The sequence below is a fragment of the Takifugu flavidus genome, chromosome 15, assembly GCF_003711565.1.
Source record: "Takifugu flavidus isolate HTHZ2018 chromosome 15, ASM371156v2, whole genome shotgun sequence".
Taxonomy (NCBI): Eukaryota; Metazoa; Chordata; class Actinopteri; order Tetraodontiformes; family Tetraodontidae; genus Takifugu; species Takifugu flavidus.
The window spans coordinates 9,145,724-9,161,387 of NC_079534.1; the positions used below are offsets into that span (position 1 = coordinate 9,145,724).

At 39.8% G+C, this 15,664-nt stretch overlaps 1 protein-coding gene across 15 annotated transcripts in view; it reads left to right on the forward strand.

The window, feature by feature from the left end:
- Window positions 1-15,664, forward strand: part of tpra (translocated promoter region a, nuclear basket protein) — a 56,776-nt gene that overhangs the window by 35,862 nt on the left and 5,250 nt on the right. For 11 of the 15 annotated variants that reach the window (XM_057057624.1, XM_057057626.1, XM_057057620.1 and 8 more), the window contains exons 31-48: window positions 2,321-2,531; window positions 2,605-2,721; window positions 3,292-3,405; window positions 3,479-3,583; window positions 3,758-3,949; window positions 5,334-5,372; window positions 5,620-5,793; window positions 6,022-6,133; window positions 6,256-6,452; window positions 8,209-8,279; window positions 8,353-8,549; window positions 8,633-8,800; window positions 10,127-10,236; window positions 13,551-13,637; window positions 13,799-14,005; window positions 14,082-14,271; window positions 14,347-14,543; window positions 14,879-14,950. In XM_057057624.1, the coding sequence (XP_056913604.1) occupies window positions 2,321-2,531; window positions 2,605-2,721; window positions 3,292-3,405; window positions 3,479-3,583; window positions 3,758-3,949; window positions 5,334-5,372; window positions 5,620-5,793; window positions 6,022-6,133; window positions 6,256-6,452; window positions 8,209-8,279; window positions 8,353-8,549; window positions 8,633-8,800; window positions 10,127-10,236; window positions 13,551-13,637; window positions 13,799-14,005; window positions 14,082-14,271; window positions 14,347-14,543; window positions 14,879-14,950 (2,560 nt within the window). Of the gene's footprint in view, window positions 1-2,320; window positions 2,532-2,604; window positions 2,722-3,291; window positions 3,406-3,478; window positions 3,584-3,757; window positions 3,950-5,333; window positions 5,373-5,619; window positions 5,794-6,021; window positions 6,134-6,255; window positions 6,453-8,208; window positions 8,280-8,352; window positions 8,550-8,632; window positions 8,801-10,126; window positions 10,237-11,527; window positions 11,871-13,550; window positions 13,638-13,798; window positions 14,006-14,081; window positions 14,272-14,346; window positions 14,544-14,878; window positions 14,951-15,664 lie in introns of those variants that run through there. The other 4 variants (XM_057057621.1, XM_057057627.1, XM_057057633.1 and 1 more) reach the window with 4 other exon arrangements.

A 15,664-nucleotide genomic window follows, 5' to 3' on the forward strand; every position in this document is an offset into this window, starting at 1 on the left:
CCTACTGTATGAGGAGGGAACACCATGGACATGAGCAAACTGGTATCTATCAGATAAATATGATCTAAACCAGTCTAGTGCTGTCTTTTTAATCCCAATCACATGTTCCAGTCTCTGTAACAGGATGCTGTGATCAACTGTATCAAAAGCAGCACTGAGGTCCAGCAGAACCAGCATAGAGACCAGTCCATGATCTGAAGCCATGAGAAGATCATTAGTAACTTTAAGAAATGCTGTTTCTGTGCTGTGATGAGCTCTAAAGCCTGACTGAAACATCTCAAAAAGGCTGTTCCTCTGCAGGTGCTCCAGTAACTGAGTCACCACCACCTTCTCAAGAACTTTAGAGATAAAAGGAAGGTTGGATATTGGCCTATAATTTGCTAATATGTCAGGATCCAGTGATGTTTTTTTAAGCAACGGCTTAATCACTGCCACCTTGTAGGACCGGGGTACATAACCTGACACTAAAGAACCATTGATCTGGTCCAGGATAGAACTGCCTATCAATGGTAAAACATCCTTCAACAAGTGTGTTGGGATGGGATCTAAAAGACACGTGGTGGACTTGGATTTCTGAATTAGCGATGACGCCTCAGAAAAATATATAGGGGTGAAGGAGTTTAAGGGCTCATTGGAGAACCTGTATGTTCCCACAGTCAGCACATCTGGTGATGGTCCAGTTGTTGGGATGGCCTGGTTAGCTTTCTCTCTGATAGCTACAACTTTATCAGTGAAGAAGCTCATGAAGTCTTCACCACTAAGGGAAGAAGGGATACGCAGATCTAAAACACTGTGACTCTTAGTTAATTTGGCCACAGTGCTAAAAAGAAACCTGGGGTTGCTCTTATTTTCCTCAATTAAAGAAGAAAAATAAGCTGTTCTAGCCTTACGGAGGGCCTTTTTATAAACTAATAGACAGTCTTTCCAGGCTACATGATAGCTGTCTATTTTACAAGAATGCCACTTCCTTTCCAGTCTTCGCACTTTCTGCTTGAGGGTCCTGATGTGTGAATTATACCAGGGGGCACACCTCCTCTGATTTACTATTTTCTTTTTCAGGGGGGCAACAGAATCAAGCGTGATTCTCAGTGAGGTTGTTGCACCTTCCGCAATAGAGTCAACCTCAGCAGGGCTAAGATATAATGATTTACCCCTGAGGAAACACAGGGTGGTCCTGGGATTAGCACAGGGATCACTTCCTTAAACTTAGCTACAGCATTATCTGAAAGACATCTGCTATAGTAAGACTTTGTTGTGAGGATAGAAGAATCCTTAATCATAAATGTAAAAGTGATCAAAGAATGGTCTGACAGGACTGGGTTCTGAGGGAACACTGACACATGTTCTACCTCAACACCATAAGTCAGAACTAGATCTAGGGTGTGGTTGAAGTTATGAGTTGGTTGGTTTATCTGCTGGAGGAAACCAACTGACTCAAGTAATGAGATGAAGCCATTTCTAAAGCTGTCATTTACAACGTCTACATGGATTTTAAAGTCTCCAATGATAATGACTTTGTCCGTTCTAAGGACCAAGTCAGATAAGAAATCAGAGAACTCAGACAGGAACTCTGAATGTGGCCCAGCAGGGGGCCGATATACAACTACAAACAGAAGTGGCTTTTCTGCCTTCCAGTTCAGATCGGTGATGCCAAGAGTCAGGCTTTCAAATGAACTGGAGCCATATTTTGGTCTAGGATTAATTAATAACTTGGAGTGATAGATTGCTGCGACTCCCCCTCCTCGACCAGTAACACGAGGAATATGATAATTAAGATGGGTAGGAGGAGTAGCTTCATTTAAGCTAACATACTCCTCCCGAAGCCAGGTCTCAGTAAGACCCAACCTGCAGGCTATCATATTGGGCTATCGTTAGGCCAGTCTTGACCACGGTTTTATAGTCAGGACCAAAGGTGCCCCTACATTTCTTCTATATCGGCCATACGTGGAATCAAATAGAATCCTTCAAAAGAACAAATGAATTCCACAACTTTTGCGCACACTATAACTACTTCTGATTCACCGTTGCATTGGATATATTGAATTTAGTGATTATATTTCTAGTTTTATGCCTCATCACAAATGATCAATAATTGATGTCTGGGAACAATGCTTTCAATTCTTTGCAGCTGTTGCCATACTGTATGAATGCATCTTACATACCCTGCAATACAGACAGGCCCAAAGTGTATAGGAACATACTGAACTGTTCGGTGGAAAAGCAGTTCAGGTTTTTTATTTCAACCATCTTGCAGTTGTTCTCAGTTGCAGAGTGATCAGTGAATCTCTGAATATAATATAATTTAATTGGTGTGCCTTAGATCTACTGCCAGCTGTAACTCTGCTCAGGCCCAGTTGCAAAGCCTCAGAGACTCAATAACCCATCTGACAGCAGAGAGAGACACTCTCAAGAAGGACTTGGAAATCAAAAAAAATGACATTATAGAGAAGAGTAAGACCATCACACAAGTGAAGAAGATTGGACGACGGTACAAAAGCCAGTATGAGGCACTCAAGTCCCAGCATGACAAGGTACACCTGTCATGAAAATACATTTGAGTGTGGGGAAAAAAGTCAGATAATCTTGTAATTCTGTTTTTCACAGTTGGTTGAGGAAATGTCTGCCAAAACAAAAAGTGTTGTGGGCCTGGACCAGGAGGAGAATAAAGCAGATAAGGAGCTCCTTAGGGTTAAAGAAGAGCTAAACTCACTCAAAGAAGAGGTGATCAAAAAGCCACATATTAAGTAATCACGGGATATTTCAAAAATAATAAAATAGAGGTATAACGCTGTAAAAATAAGCAGTCATGTTTTTAATTACATACTGTTGTAATGCCATCTTTATGTATTGTGTATATTCGCCCAGTAGAATGACAAAAATAAAACTGCCCATGACTGGAAGTCGACAAATTCGGTTGATTTATAGAATCCCAATCAAGAATTTTATGGATGGCTATCAAATTACTTAAAGTACAGGGGGTATGTAGTATTGATGTTATAACAATATTTATTCTTGATCCAAAGATTATTGTATTATTTTGCATCACACTTTGATGTTTAACTGCAAAGCCCAATTTAAATAACATTGGGAAATTTTGTGATATGCAATAGTTGCAAGTTAAAACTCTACTGTATTGTCCTCTGTGCTGAAGAAGAAAATGTATGTCCGGATTATTAGTGCAGTCACTTTATTTTACACAATGGAATTTGGGTTTTATGTTTTACTTATTCCAGGGAAAAAAAGATCAGATTCTTACTTGACAATGTTAATGAAAACATTTCTTTCATTTAGGCCAAAAAAACCCTTCAAGCACTGGAAGAAGCACTGAAGGAAACCCAAGAATTGAAGGAAAAGTGTAAAGACATCCAAAATCAGTTAATCCAAAAACAGAACCAGCTGGCAGAGGTGACTCCAAAAATAGTAAAGATTATAAAAACTAGTTTCACTCCCAGGATCATAACCCCATGTGCATCTACAGGTTCAATCTAATTTGTCTGAGGCACGGAACCAATTGCGGCAGAGTCAGGACGAACTGGCTCAGAGCCAGAAAGACCTTCATCAGGCAAATAACAACAGCCAGCAAGTAGGAGCACTGCCTCTCAGACATCATTACAATTAGCAATCTGTAGAGCCCAAGAGCTACAGTCAGTGGAGGCTCTGGACTCTATAGTTCATATAGATTTAAAGTTTGTCTTCAGGTTTTACATGTGAATGTGGAAATACAGTCCAGCAGCTAACCACCTCCTCTTTTCTGTAGACACATAACCAGTTAAAATCAATCCAGTCACAAGAACTGGAAAGTCAAAGCCAGATTCAGCAGCTCCAGAGGGAGCTCCAACAGGCTAAGGAAGCACTTCAGCTCAATCTTGATAATCAGAAAGAGCTCCAACAGGGTCACACTGATGAAGTCACCAACTTTAAGACTGCTGTCAACCAAGCTGAGATTAAAGTAAGGCGTGATCTTTACTCTGCCGCTCTTTCAGCAGTCATGTTTAAATTGTGTTACGTCTGTGGATGACTTTTGTTTCAGATTTATTTGATGTCAAGTAAAGTATAATACCGTAATTTCTGGACTACAGAGCGCACCTGATTAAAGCCGCATAATCTAATTTTAGAAAGAAAATCATTTTTGTACTTATACAAGCCGCACCGGATTTTAAACCGCAGGTACCCCACGTAGTAATATGAAAAATTAGATCGAAACATTCAGTACCGTTATTTGTTTTTATTACCGTAAGAGACGAGTGACAGACAGGTAAGAAACAACAGCCACTCTTTTCACTTGTATGTTTATACAGAGACCTTAAATCCAATTTTCATCACGGCAGGATTTTTTTAACTTTTCTTTTAATTTAATCCGCTTAGCAACATAAATACTGTATATTGTACCAGTAAATGCTTTTTTTTCAAACGGTGTCTGTAATGCAGCTACCTTGAGATATACATTTGTATGAGCTACACACAAATTACGTGGTTTATGCTTTTTTACTCAAACCATGAACAATCTAAAACACCCCGATGGCCCACCTCTAAAATCTTCTATTTTCATCGCGGTGGTGATTGCTTTTGCCTTCAGTCTGATTTGTACAGCGGAAACACCGTGGTGGCCTGCTCTCTGTGTGTTGACCCAGTCTTCCAGAAAGTTTTCATGCTTGGGCCACCTGCTATATTTACATCTAAAAGCTTTTGTCGTCTTTTTGCTTTCGATCAGTTCTTCAGGCGGGCGTCTCCACCTTCTCGCCATTGATTACCGTAATGTATGCCAAGATTACGTGCGCCAGCTCAATTTCCTTCTTCAACCACCAGAGTGATCGCTTTTAACTTAAAAGCCGCATCATATGCTTTTCTTCTAGTATTTTCCATGTTGATGAGGGTTAGTAAAAATGACTGATTCACAATAGTTGTGATAGTGTGCCACAAAAAAAACATAAATAAGCCGCACCGTAGAATAAGTTTAAAGTGTAGAAAAAAAGTAGCGGCTTATAGTCCGGAAATTACGGTAATTGTATTTTTGTAAAGCCTTGTTCACACTGTCATCTGGTTGGTATCTGGAGGTTGGTATGGCGTTTCCAATACATGACTCGTCAGCAATGAGAGTGATCACATGGCACAACTAGCCATCATTGACTGCTCTCCTTGGTGTTGAAACACCTTTTGTATCAAAACTCCTGAGAAGTAATAGAGGAATTGCTTGAAAGCAATGCATGCAAAGCGTACAACTGCCTCACCCAGATTAGGGGGAGGTGACCTTATGACTAGGCTAAAATCATGTAGTGCAAAAGGGCTTAAGCCGTTAAAGTAAGCAAAAATAATCTATGGTTAACTTCTACCAGGTGAAAGAGCTTCAAGAAAATCTGGACAGCTTACAGAAGGTTGGATTTCTCCCTGTTTTTTCTGCCCATAAGTTGTATCGAGCATGCACAGAGAGTAATTGAACTCCTGCCAATGACAGAGCAACTTTGTGTTTGTAAACTCTTAATTAATAGGAGGACTACTGGTCTCTGACAAGTTCTGATTTGTAATTTCATTGTTTTCATACAAATTCTTATGCATATATTATTTGCTTTTTTGACTTTGTCTTCTTAAATGCCTAACTTGACTCACACAACTGATTTTTAGATCGTTGATGAGCGTGAAACGGATGTCAAGTGTCTTCAGGAGCAACTAGGAGAAGCAAAGCAGGCTACTGAAGATTGTAAAGCCACAGCAGTCAACCAGAGCCAGAGTTATCAGTTCCATCATGCCAGTGATATTTCGCAGGCTGAAGACAAACTCATCAAACTTAAACAAGAGGTGGTTTGGAGTCCTTAATAATTACTTTTTGGTTTTGATGAGCCTACTATAGTAGTTGGTATCTTTAAATTTATTTCACAAGAACATCATCTTAACATTATCAATCAATGTTTACTAATTCTGCTGTCCAAAAATTGTAAACAGTTCATAATTTGTACAACATTTAAAACATACTATGTCTTAGTTTTGCTATACCAGTATGTAGAGTGCAGTGTTTTTTTTCTGTAGCTCTCTGAGGCCAAGAACAGGGAAGAGCAGCTCAGACAGCAGATTGCTGAAAAAGAAGAAAAAACAAAGAGAGTCTTCTTGGGAGCAAAAACCAAAATCTCTCAGCTTAATAGTAAGTTCAGCAACAATCTACAGCTTGACTCTTTGGAAATAGATGTATACAGAACCTAAACATAGAGAAACCTTTCAAAATTTACGATGGATCAGATACTTCTACCAGTGTTTTACCTACAGACTCCAAGGTACAACTCGGTCAGGAAATGGAAGAGCTGAAACAGAGCAAGAAGGAGCTGGAGGTGAGAATGAATGCCCTCAAATGTCAGTATGAAGGTCGTCTTCATCGACTCGACAGAGAACTTAGAGAACTGAGGGATGTCCGGTCTCATCATTCCGAGTTCAGTGAGGAACCACAGGACCACATTGGAGTAAAGGTACTGTAATCATGCTTGCCATTGATATGATCCTCATTGTCATCATCAATAACCATTGGGTTATCGACTTTCTTTCAGTGTAACTAAGCATGACAAACAGAGAACTCTAATGTGGTGCCTAAAACACATTAAGGCCCTTTAGTAACAGATAAACAACTGCGGAAGTATTAGTGCTTATCCAATCTTTATCAAGGAGCTCCCACATCAATAAGAGGGTTATTGTTGAGATGCAAGTGACCTAGTTTTTTGCTCACAGCCAAGAAAGAAAGTCAGGGCCTTATTGTACCAGGCTTCTGCGCTGGCAGTATGTTTGGTGTTTGCCTTCTTCTAAATTTGGATTTGGCTATCAGAAATGATTATTGATTAGCAAAGATGATTAGTTATTAAATGATTGGATCTAAGTGTATTAGATCACCTCAGGGGCACCACCCTTCTGAGAAGGGAAAGATAAATGATTTGTAAAATCAGTCTCATAAAATATACTAGGTCATTTTAGCACTCTGATTTATAATTAACTTAACTAGAACATAAATTACCACACTAACAGCTAGTTAATTCTGTGCAACTTTAAACTGACAGCATGTATGGTTACAAGACGTCTATTAACAATAAAGATAAAAACATATACTCTAATATATACACTCTAATAATATACGTCTATACAGGTGTATGCCAAAAGGGACTGCTGAGGCTTTGAGGCCAGGAACACAGAAGGTCTAGGGTGGTTGACTGTGTGGGATGCTAAAACCATTTTCTGGCTGATGTGACCTGTGATAAGGAATGTGTTTCATGAGGTACCAGGTTAGAGGAAGGATGGTTATTTTAGCATGCAAGACACCCTGAGTCTATTTACTGCAACTTGGCTAACACCAACCTTCCAATGTGGCATAACCAACTAAACCATAACCTGAGTATCAAACTGAGCACCACAACTCACTACAACACAAATACATTAGTGTGAAGTTTTTGCTGAGCTCGACTAGGCCCAGTAGGTAAGACTGCAGGACTGATAACACCAGCAGTCCTACTGTCTTGCAGTATCTTGGTAATTCCGTTGCAGGCGCTTGCGTTGCTTTGGTGAGGAAGGGAAAAACAGCTATTTTTGTTGGCAGGCTGCCTGAGACAGTTAGCCGCATCTCCACAGCTAGGGTTCCTTGGAAGTACTGAAGAGAGTGGAGGAGGTGGGAGAGGTAAGAGCTGAGAGACCAAAGACCGAGCAGAGCCTTCGTATGCCTTGATGACCTCGGAGTTACATACCACTGGCGACTGTTGGGTCAGGTTTTCACATCTGAAGGGTTGTGGGACATTTGGGATTCCAGTGATTTGCTTTGTTTTCAAGACAAAGAAAGCCATGTGGCCAACTTGGTTACACATGGCGAGCCTCCATTGCTCAGCCACTGGTCCCAACAACCTCTTTTACATTTTGATACCTTTGCTTTTAATAAAAGGCTTTGGAAAAGGCTTGAAATTACAGTATTTGCCTTTGCACTTTCTGTGGTTGTTTTCTTAATCTTCTGACTTTGTTTTCACATCACTAGTCTGATAACTTTGTCGTGTAGTTGTAGTGCACTAGTCATATGGAGGCAGTTATGAAAAGTTGTTTTACAGATGATAGCACCCTGAATCATGAGGTGGGCTCCTTTTGGACAATCACCCAGTAAATTATTAATTATACTTTTATGATGTTGTGGCCTGAGAATACCCCTCACTCAAGTTTTTCACTCAATATCTTAAGAATGTTTTTTTTATTTTGTAGACTGGTGAGCAGATTAGGTCTTCAGAGCAGAGAAAGATATCTTTGAAAAGTCCTGCCCATGACAGGGGGAGGTAAATATAGCCTGTGCAAACTATTCTGAATCAATTCAAATATACATTTTTCCAAGCTTGGTTTTCTAATTAGCTCCAGTTTATCTGAACCTCCTACTGCTAACATCCGACCCACCCCAAGTACTCAATCTCCGGGCAGTAAGTCCAGCCCCACTCCTGGCAGTAAGGCCACACCCCGTGCAAGCATCCGACCAATGGTTACTCCAACAGTTCCAATCCCAACTCCTACTGCCACTGTCATGCCAACCACACAGACTGAAAACCAGGAGGGTAAGAATAATGATAGGTTAAGTTAAAAACATCAAACCTATAACTTGTAATACCTTAGCTTGTAATCCTTTTTGTCTTTGCAGTTGCAATGAATTCTGGACCCTCTGCACAACCCTCCAGCTCCACTCAGCTCACGGCTATAACTGCACCAGCTAGCATCCAGACCACAGCCTTTGTTCAACCAACACAGCAGCAAATGGGCTTCAGTATGGACATGGAGCAACCCTCTACTTCATCTTTTATAAGCCCAGGCAAGCAGAATCCTGTTTAACTACCGTATTTTCACGACCATAAGGCGCACTGTATTAAAAGGCGCAGTCTCAGTTATGGGTGCTATTTCTGTATTTAAAACATACATAAGGCGCACCGTATTATTAGGCGCATGCTGAAACATACAGTAAAAATGACAACGGAAGTAAAACGGTGAGTTTCGACACATTTATTGAACAAAATATTCATTCTTCCGCCACAAAACCCTCAAAGTTTTCATCTTCTGTATCTGAATTAAACAGCTGCGTTATTTCAATGTCCCAACATCCCGAATTCCTCTTCTTAATCATCTGAATCGGACTCACCGATCGGTTCCGGTTCAGCATTGATTTTGTGAAAGCTCTTACAATACATGAAGACGGTATCATAGCCCATGCATCTACATTCCACCTGCATATGGTGACATAACCTGCCCGCCGCTGCCTCATAGTCTTTGTGAAGGAGTGTTCGCCTTCAGTCATCCAACGCTCTGTCCGTTTCTGTGGCAGCCGAGAACCACGGTGAATGCCGACTTCTCGTGCCCCGTTGTGCATATCGCAACCGTGCTCGTCCCCTTTTCTCCACTTTGTGGGTCAAAGGGATGTTAAAAGTCAGAGAGATCTCATCCATGTTGGTGATGTGGCTGGGCGCGGTTATCTTGCCGCGGCAGTAGGTGCGGAAGATGGCCGCCCTCTCCTGGCAATCTGCGGGCAGCCGCTGCGCAACAGTTGTCCTCGCGCGTATGAAGAGATGCCGCCTCCTCATAAAGCAAAAACACTAAGATTGCTCAATTGCCATTTTCAGCCGCATATTCGATGGCCTGCAGTTTAAAGTAAGCCTCATTCATAAGCGTCTCGCTTGACCGGCGCCAATTTAGGGGATCCTTATGCCGCTAAGCGTTTACCGTAGTGCACCCACCAAAGGCACTCAGCAGATTTTGGAACTCAGTCCACACATAAGGTGCACCATATTATAAGGCGCACCATCGATTTTTGAGAAAATCTCAGTGTTTTAGGTGTACCTTATAGTCGTGAAAATACGGTAGTAGTGATGAGCAAGACAGGCTTGTCAACACATAAGCATAAGCAATTTTATGATTTACATGTTTTTAATATAATCCTAACTAAATAATTCCAATTATGATTTAAAACCGATCAATAGAAGCCAACCATGAAATTACAAAATGTTCTTATTATAGGCTGTTCCTTACCATTGTATGCCACATCTTGATTGTTTAGTTTCAGATCCAACAAAGGATATTTGTTAAACTATTTTTAAACACTGATTTTACACTCTGATTGTGTGTGACTTGATTTCATGATTTTTAGCAGGTTCAAAGCGAGGAAGAGAAGACGACAATGAGGAGAACAGATCAGAGAGTTTACATACAACCACAACTATTAAAAAATCACGACTCAATCCAACACCCTCACTGCAGGTAAATATGCTATAGGTTGGTGTTTAAAAGTGTTAAACAATGAACAATGTCTAACTCTAAATTGTCTATGTATAAGGTGTGAGGTTAGTTGTTATAGTTACAACAATTTTAACTCTGCTCTTTGACACAAACATGTTTGCTTTTGGGTCTTTTGCTATACATGTTGTGGCTGTGTTGCAGGTAATTTTTCATCATATTCATTTTGTAAGGTCTCAAAATCCCTTGGCATTAATGGCACAATCTATTTTAAACATGCTTTGCTTTAGCTTTAAAGATGTATCCTATATTTTTGACTTCTATTAGTATCTCTTCATATACCACATGAAAATGCATGTATTATGTACCATTTAACATGATTTATGTCATACATTTCTGGATCTTTAGATTGAATTTACCATTATATTTGTGACTTTTTGAACAGAACATAATTTTCTTATCATAGACAAGGATCTGACATTGCTCACAAGATGTACACTTTTTTTTTTTTTAAAGTTCTTTAGAGCAATTTGTTGGGACAAAATTTTCAAGAACAAAGTAACTAATAAATCCTAGCCTAGATTTGAGTATTTAGTTGCAATTAGGCTTTTTTTTACCCAATATAATCAGGATTCACATTTAGTCATATTAAAGCATTTTCTTATATTCCAGTTTTAATAGTTTACACATTAACATCTATGCTGCTTTTGAAGGGGTGTCAGGCAGTAGGCTATGGAGGCTACTATCAAACAAAATTCCCACTGTGATAAGTCTAAAGGTAGCTAAAGTACGGCATAGAAAGGATGACAAAGACAAGGCACAATAATGGTAGGGAAACAAAGCAAAACTACAGATGAGCCCAGAGAAATGGGTCAGTTGTTTCTGAAAATAAAGCTAGCTGAGATCCATCACCTGAGCTTAAATGTGGAAACCAAATTCATGTCTATCTCAGACACTGTGTGCATCATACACATCCCTCTTGCTGCTGTGACAGGGAAGTTACAAGCATAAATGAACATGATGACAACTAACTTCATTGGAGAATCTGTGCAAAAATCTGAACGCTGGCTTGAATGAACAATGCAAGAAACTAGCAGAGCTAGAAGCCTGTTCAAGATGCCAGAATGTTGGAATCATCAGTATCCCTGAACGAGCTGACAAATAGATGTTTGGAATTCATCAGCAAGTTGATCCTAGCTCTGCTTGTACAACACTGTACAATTCCGTACTCGTGGATGGAGTGGTTCTTAACCATTGCAGTGTGTGTAATGAAAATTAGTTGGCCTCTGCTACTGTTTTTCCTTCACTCGGCTAGATTTTGTGACCATGGATGTGTCACCAGGATCTTTAATAACCCAGATGAAACGGAACACTTTCCCCATGATAAATCATCAGCGTTTTTATCTGAAGTCGACGGCGGCAAGAACAGGCTCACAGGACCTTGCCACACAGATCATGGACCTAATGAACTTCCTGACCCATTGTTGCCAACTTCTTGAAATTTACCACCCAGGAACTGATACTAGGGGATGCTTGGGGAAAAAAAGAAGAAAATTTAAGTGAGTGAGACTTTAGTTCTACTAATTCTTTGATAATGCATCAAAGATAGTGAAAAAAGGCAAGGCATATAACGCAATAAAATAAGGTCTAAAAGGCAAGTGGATTTGCTTCGAAACATCATACAGTACACAAGCATACAAAATGGCCCACAGGATTATGCACAAACAACACAGAAACACTTGAAGCTGCTTGCCTTTCCACTGGAAGAACCAGAGTCAACCAACGGAGAGAGTTTCAGAGACATGGCTTTTAGAGTGGATGGGATGCCGCAGCCCGGAGGGCGAGTGAAAAACTTCAGGTATTCTGTTAAAGACAGACTGAGGAATCATGGATGTGGACTTATACCGCCCGGTATAAAAACTTTAAATTCGAGACTGTGGTGTGAATGTTTATTTTCTTTCTAAGCTCTATACAGAGCATCAAATCCCTGGGGGGATGGGGGCAGCTTTATATTTTTATTGTAAGAATTGGACTAGTAGGATGGTGGGGATGGGTTTGATTCAACTTTTACATTGGGCCTTTTTGGAGTGAAAACAACTCCAAGGCCAAGGCCATGGTTCTCCACCAGAAAAGGGTAGTTTGCCCACTCCAGGTTGGTGGAGGAGTTCAAGTATCTCAGGGTCTTGTTCATAAATGAGAGAAGGAACACAAATGCATGATTACAACAGATAAGAGAATCCAAATAAACCTTGGGTGCTTTCATGACTTCATACCTCATATCAGCCCTGAAAGCACCCAAGTTTTATTTGGATTTTCCTATCTGTGGTAATCATGCATTTTACACCTATTGTATTGAACAATGCAATTTTTTTTCAAGCTGGAGAGAAAGGGGTTTTATTGCTTTGATAAATGTTTATATTGAGGGTCATTTGGCCTTACAGTAGGCTCTTGGTCTGACAATTAATATAGCTTCCAGGTTCCCATATTTTCTGTTAAATACATTTGAGACGCTCTGTGATAGCTTATATTCAAAAATAAGAATGTAAACCTCAGCATGTAGCATTAAATGTTTTTTTCCCCACATCAAACCATATATGAGAACATAGTGTGAATAAGGCTTCACCTGAAAAATTTAAAGAGGCTTGGGGGAGAGAGTTAGATAGTGAACCCCCAGATGAGATGTGGGAAAATTGTAGAGACCATTCATGATAGTTTAATTAATGCAAAACACAAATTAATACAATTCATGATATTACATAGACTACACTATTCTCCCCCCAGATTGCAGAAAATATTCCCATATATGTCATCCCAGTGCATTAAGTTTCAAAGTGAAGAAGGAACTCTATCCCTATCTATTCTTGTCCTCCCATAGACTACAATCATTTTGGGTTCTTTGAGTTTTTCACAAGGCGTTTAATCACCGATGTAACCCAGCCTTAATGAGTGTTTGCTGTTGCCAGTTTGGATGATATGAAACTCTGTTTCCCTCTCAACCTTTTGGGCCAGAAATCTAGTTTTACAATTCTGGAAATCAATCAGATGTTTTGCAAGAGCCTTGGAATGTATTGAATTTAAAGAAAATGAGGTGCATCATGTCTGCCAAAGAGCAGCCTTTTCTTGATTAAATGTCTAAAAGCGTGTAATACCAATCTGCCGAGATTGCAGTTACATATGTCCTATGTTCTGTACTCTTCTGTGTAGCACCACCAACTGTTAATCTGTATCTTTCTTTATGAAAATAAGAAAAATACCTACAGGCAAATACATTTAGGTTATTTGCTATATTTTCTTGTCAATTATTGCAAACATAACTGTAATCTGTATATTTCTTGAAGGAATGTGAAGAGAGTGAGGAGGAGATTGAAGATAACCAAGAAAAAACAATGGTATTGGATGACAGTCAGGTCATTTTTTCTGCACAGGTACATCCAGCCCACTGATTTACTAATCAGCTGTCTTTTATGAACCTTTAATATATTGGTTTTCTTGCGATTCTTTTTTTTTTTTTTTTAATTTACAGGCACATTAAAGAAATTGGCATAAAATCCAGTAGTTAATAAAAGCATGTCTTATTTGTAATTAGGAGCTTTCTGAGGAGAATTATTCCACCCAAAATGAAGAAAAAGAGATCCTTGAGCAAGATGGAGCCTCACAATCTGTTCCCTCTGATCCCTTGTCACAAAACATTGCAATTGTGGATATGGACAGCAAGAGTTGTGAAAGCAAACAAAGGGAGAAGCATCAGGATGTTATTGAAGAGGCACAACAGAAGGAAGACCAGGAAGGGGAGGTGCTGTTGGTTTGTTAAAAAAAATTCTAGCATTGGTATTTTGTCTGAAAAGATTAACTTGTATGTCTGTTTTCAGGGTAAGGTAGAAGGGATCTTTGAAGATGACAACACTGGCGATGTCGAAATTAGGCAAAGTGAAGATGGTAACAGAGCTATCATGCAAACAGAAGAAGGAGGGGAGGGCAAGAATGCAGACACACAAAATATTGAGGAAAACATCTGTGGAAAGTCAGACCCACGGCATCCTTCGGAGGAGTTGCATGGAGGCAAGTCCCATCTGCAGTCTCTGAAAACTGGTCATCAGGGGTGATCATGGGTTATGACTTGTTTATTGATTCCAGGTGAAGGCACCAGCACTGCAGCCATGTCAGAGTCCAGCTTCCGTAAAGACCCAATGCACCTACTGCTATCCTCATCCCCATCCACCATTCCCCCCCCCTCACTTTCCACTCCTCATCCACGTAGGACATCCCATCACCTACCCCCAAGGCTCTACATACAGCCCCCAGCACCAGAGATGGGATCCCTACTCTTCCAGGTACACACAAGCTCCCCTTTAAAAGCCGTTTTTTAGGGGTAAACAAGGCAACCACCCATGCAAATACACTGAACATGGTATGTGGTGTATTGGCACTTTCCATGTTCACACTGCAAGAGTATTTAGGGACAGGTTCAAGTGCATGTTGATTTGTGAGAGAACATCAACATATGCTCGTTCGTCATCTTTGCCCAGTTCAGATGAGAGCAGATTTTAAACTAACCACAATAATAATCAAACAAATTCATGATATATAACTTGTTTTACTGTGATTCAGAGGATTAGCAAGTAGAAGTATAGAAAGTACTGCTAAATATTGTTCCTATTTTAATCAGAGACAGCCCTTGCCGCTACACAGACCCTCAGTTGGACGTGGACTTCAGCTCACCCCTGGGATTGGGAGCATGGTAGGAAGACAATGTGTTATTTGTATTAGACATATCCTGTTTAGTTTCTGTACCTCAAGTCATACATACAGTCATTTTATTGTGTATTATTAAAGGTATATTATACCTTATTATGTTTGAAATTTTGCTAATTCTGTGTGCCTCCTTGGCACACGTTACAATTCTAGAAACTTGTCCACAAAAACTAGAACTACTCAGGCACAGTAGGTCGCACGCTAATAAAAATGCACCAAAACGTGCAGCTTGGTGAATAGTTTTCCATAATCTCATTAACAACATAATTCAGAATTCCCAGTTCCTCCATCATAATTCCAATTTATACTTGTAGTCATATTTTCCTACATGATCGGTGGTGCTTGTTTCCTTTTCTTTTCTTAGCGGTTGACAGCCTTAACTTCATTATTATTCACTTTTGTAAATGGTGACATTGGTTGAGCTAAAAGTTATCAAGACTTTAACTCGAATAATGATACTGTATCTTAGCGAACATCCTGTATTGCTGTACTTAAATGCTTAAATGCAAAAAATTACTGTGAATACAGCCAGATCTGTAAATTGGTCAGTGTAACAGTTTTTATTATTTGCCTTCTTAGACCACCAGTTACAATTCAAAAATCAAGCTCTGACTTAAATTCAGACTTCTATTTTAAATGTAAGGGGATTCAGAAAGTAAATGATAGCATTTGCCAGATAATTTTCAGTTGTTTAGAAACA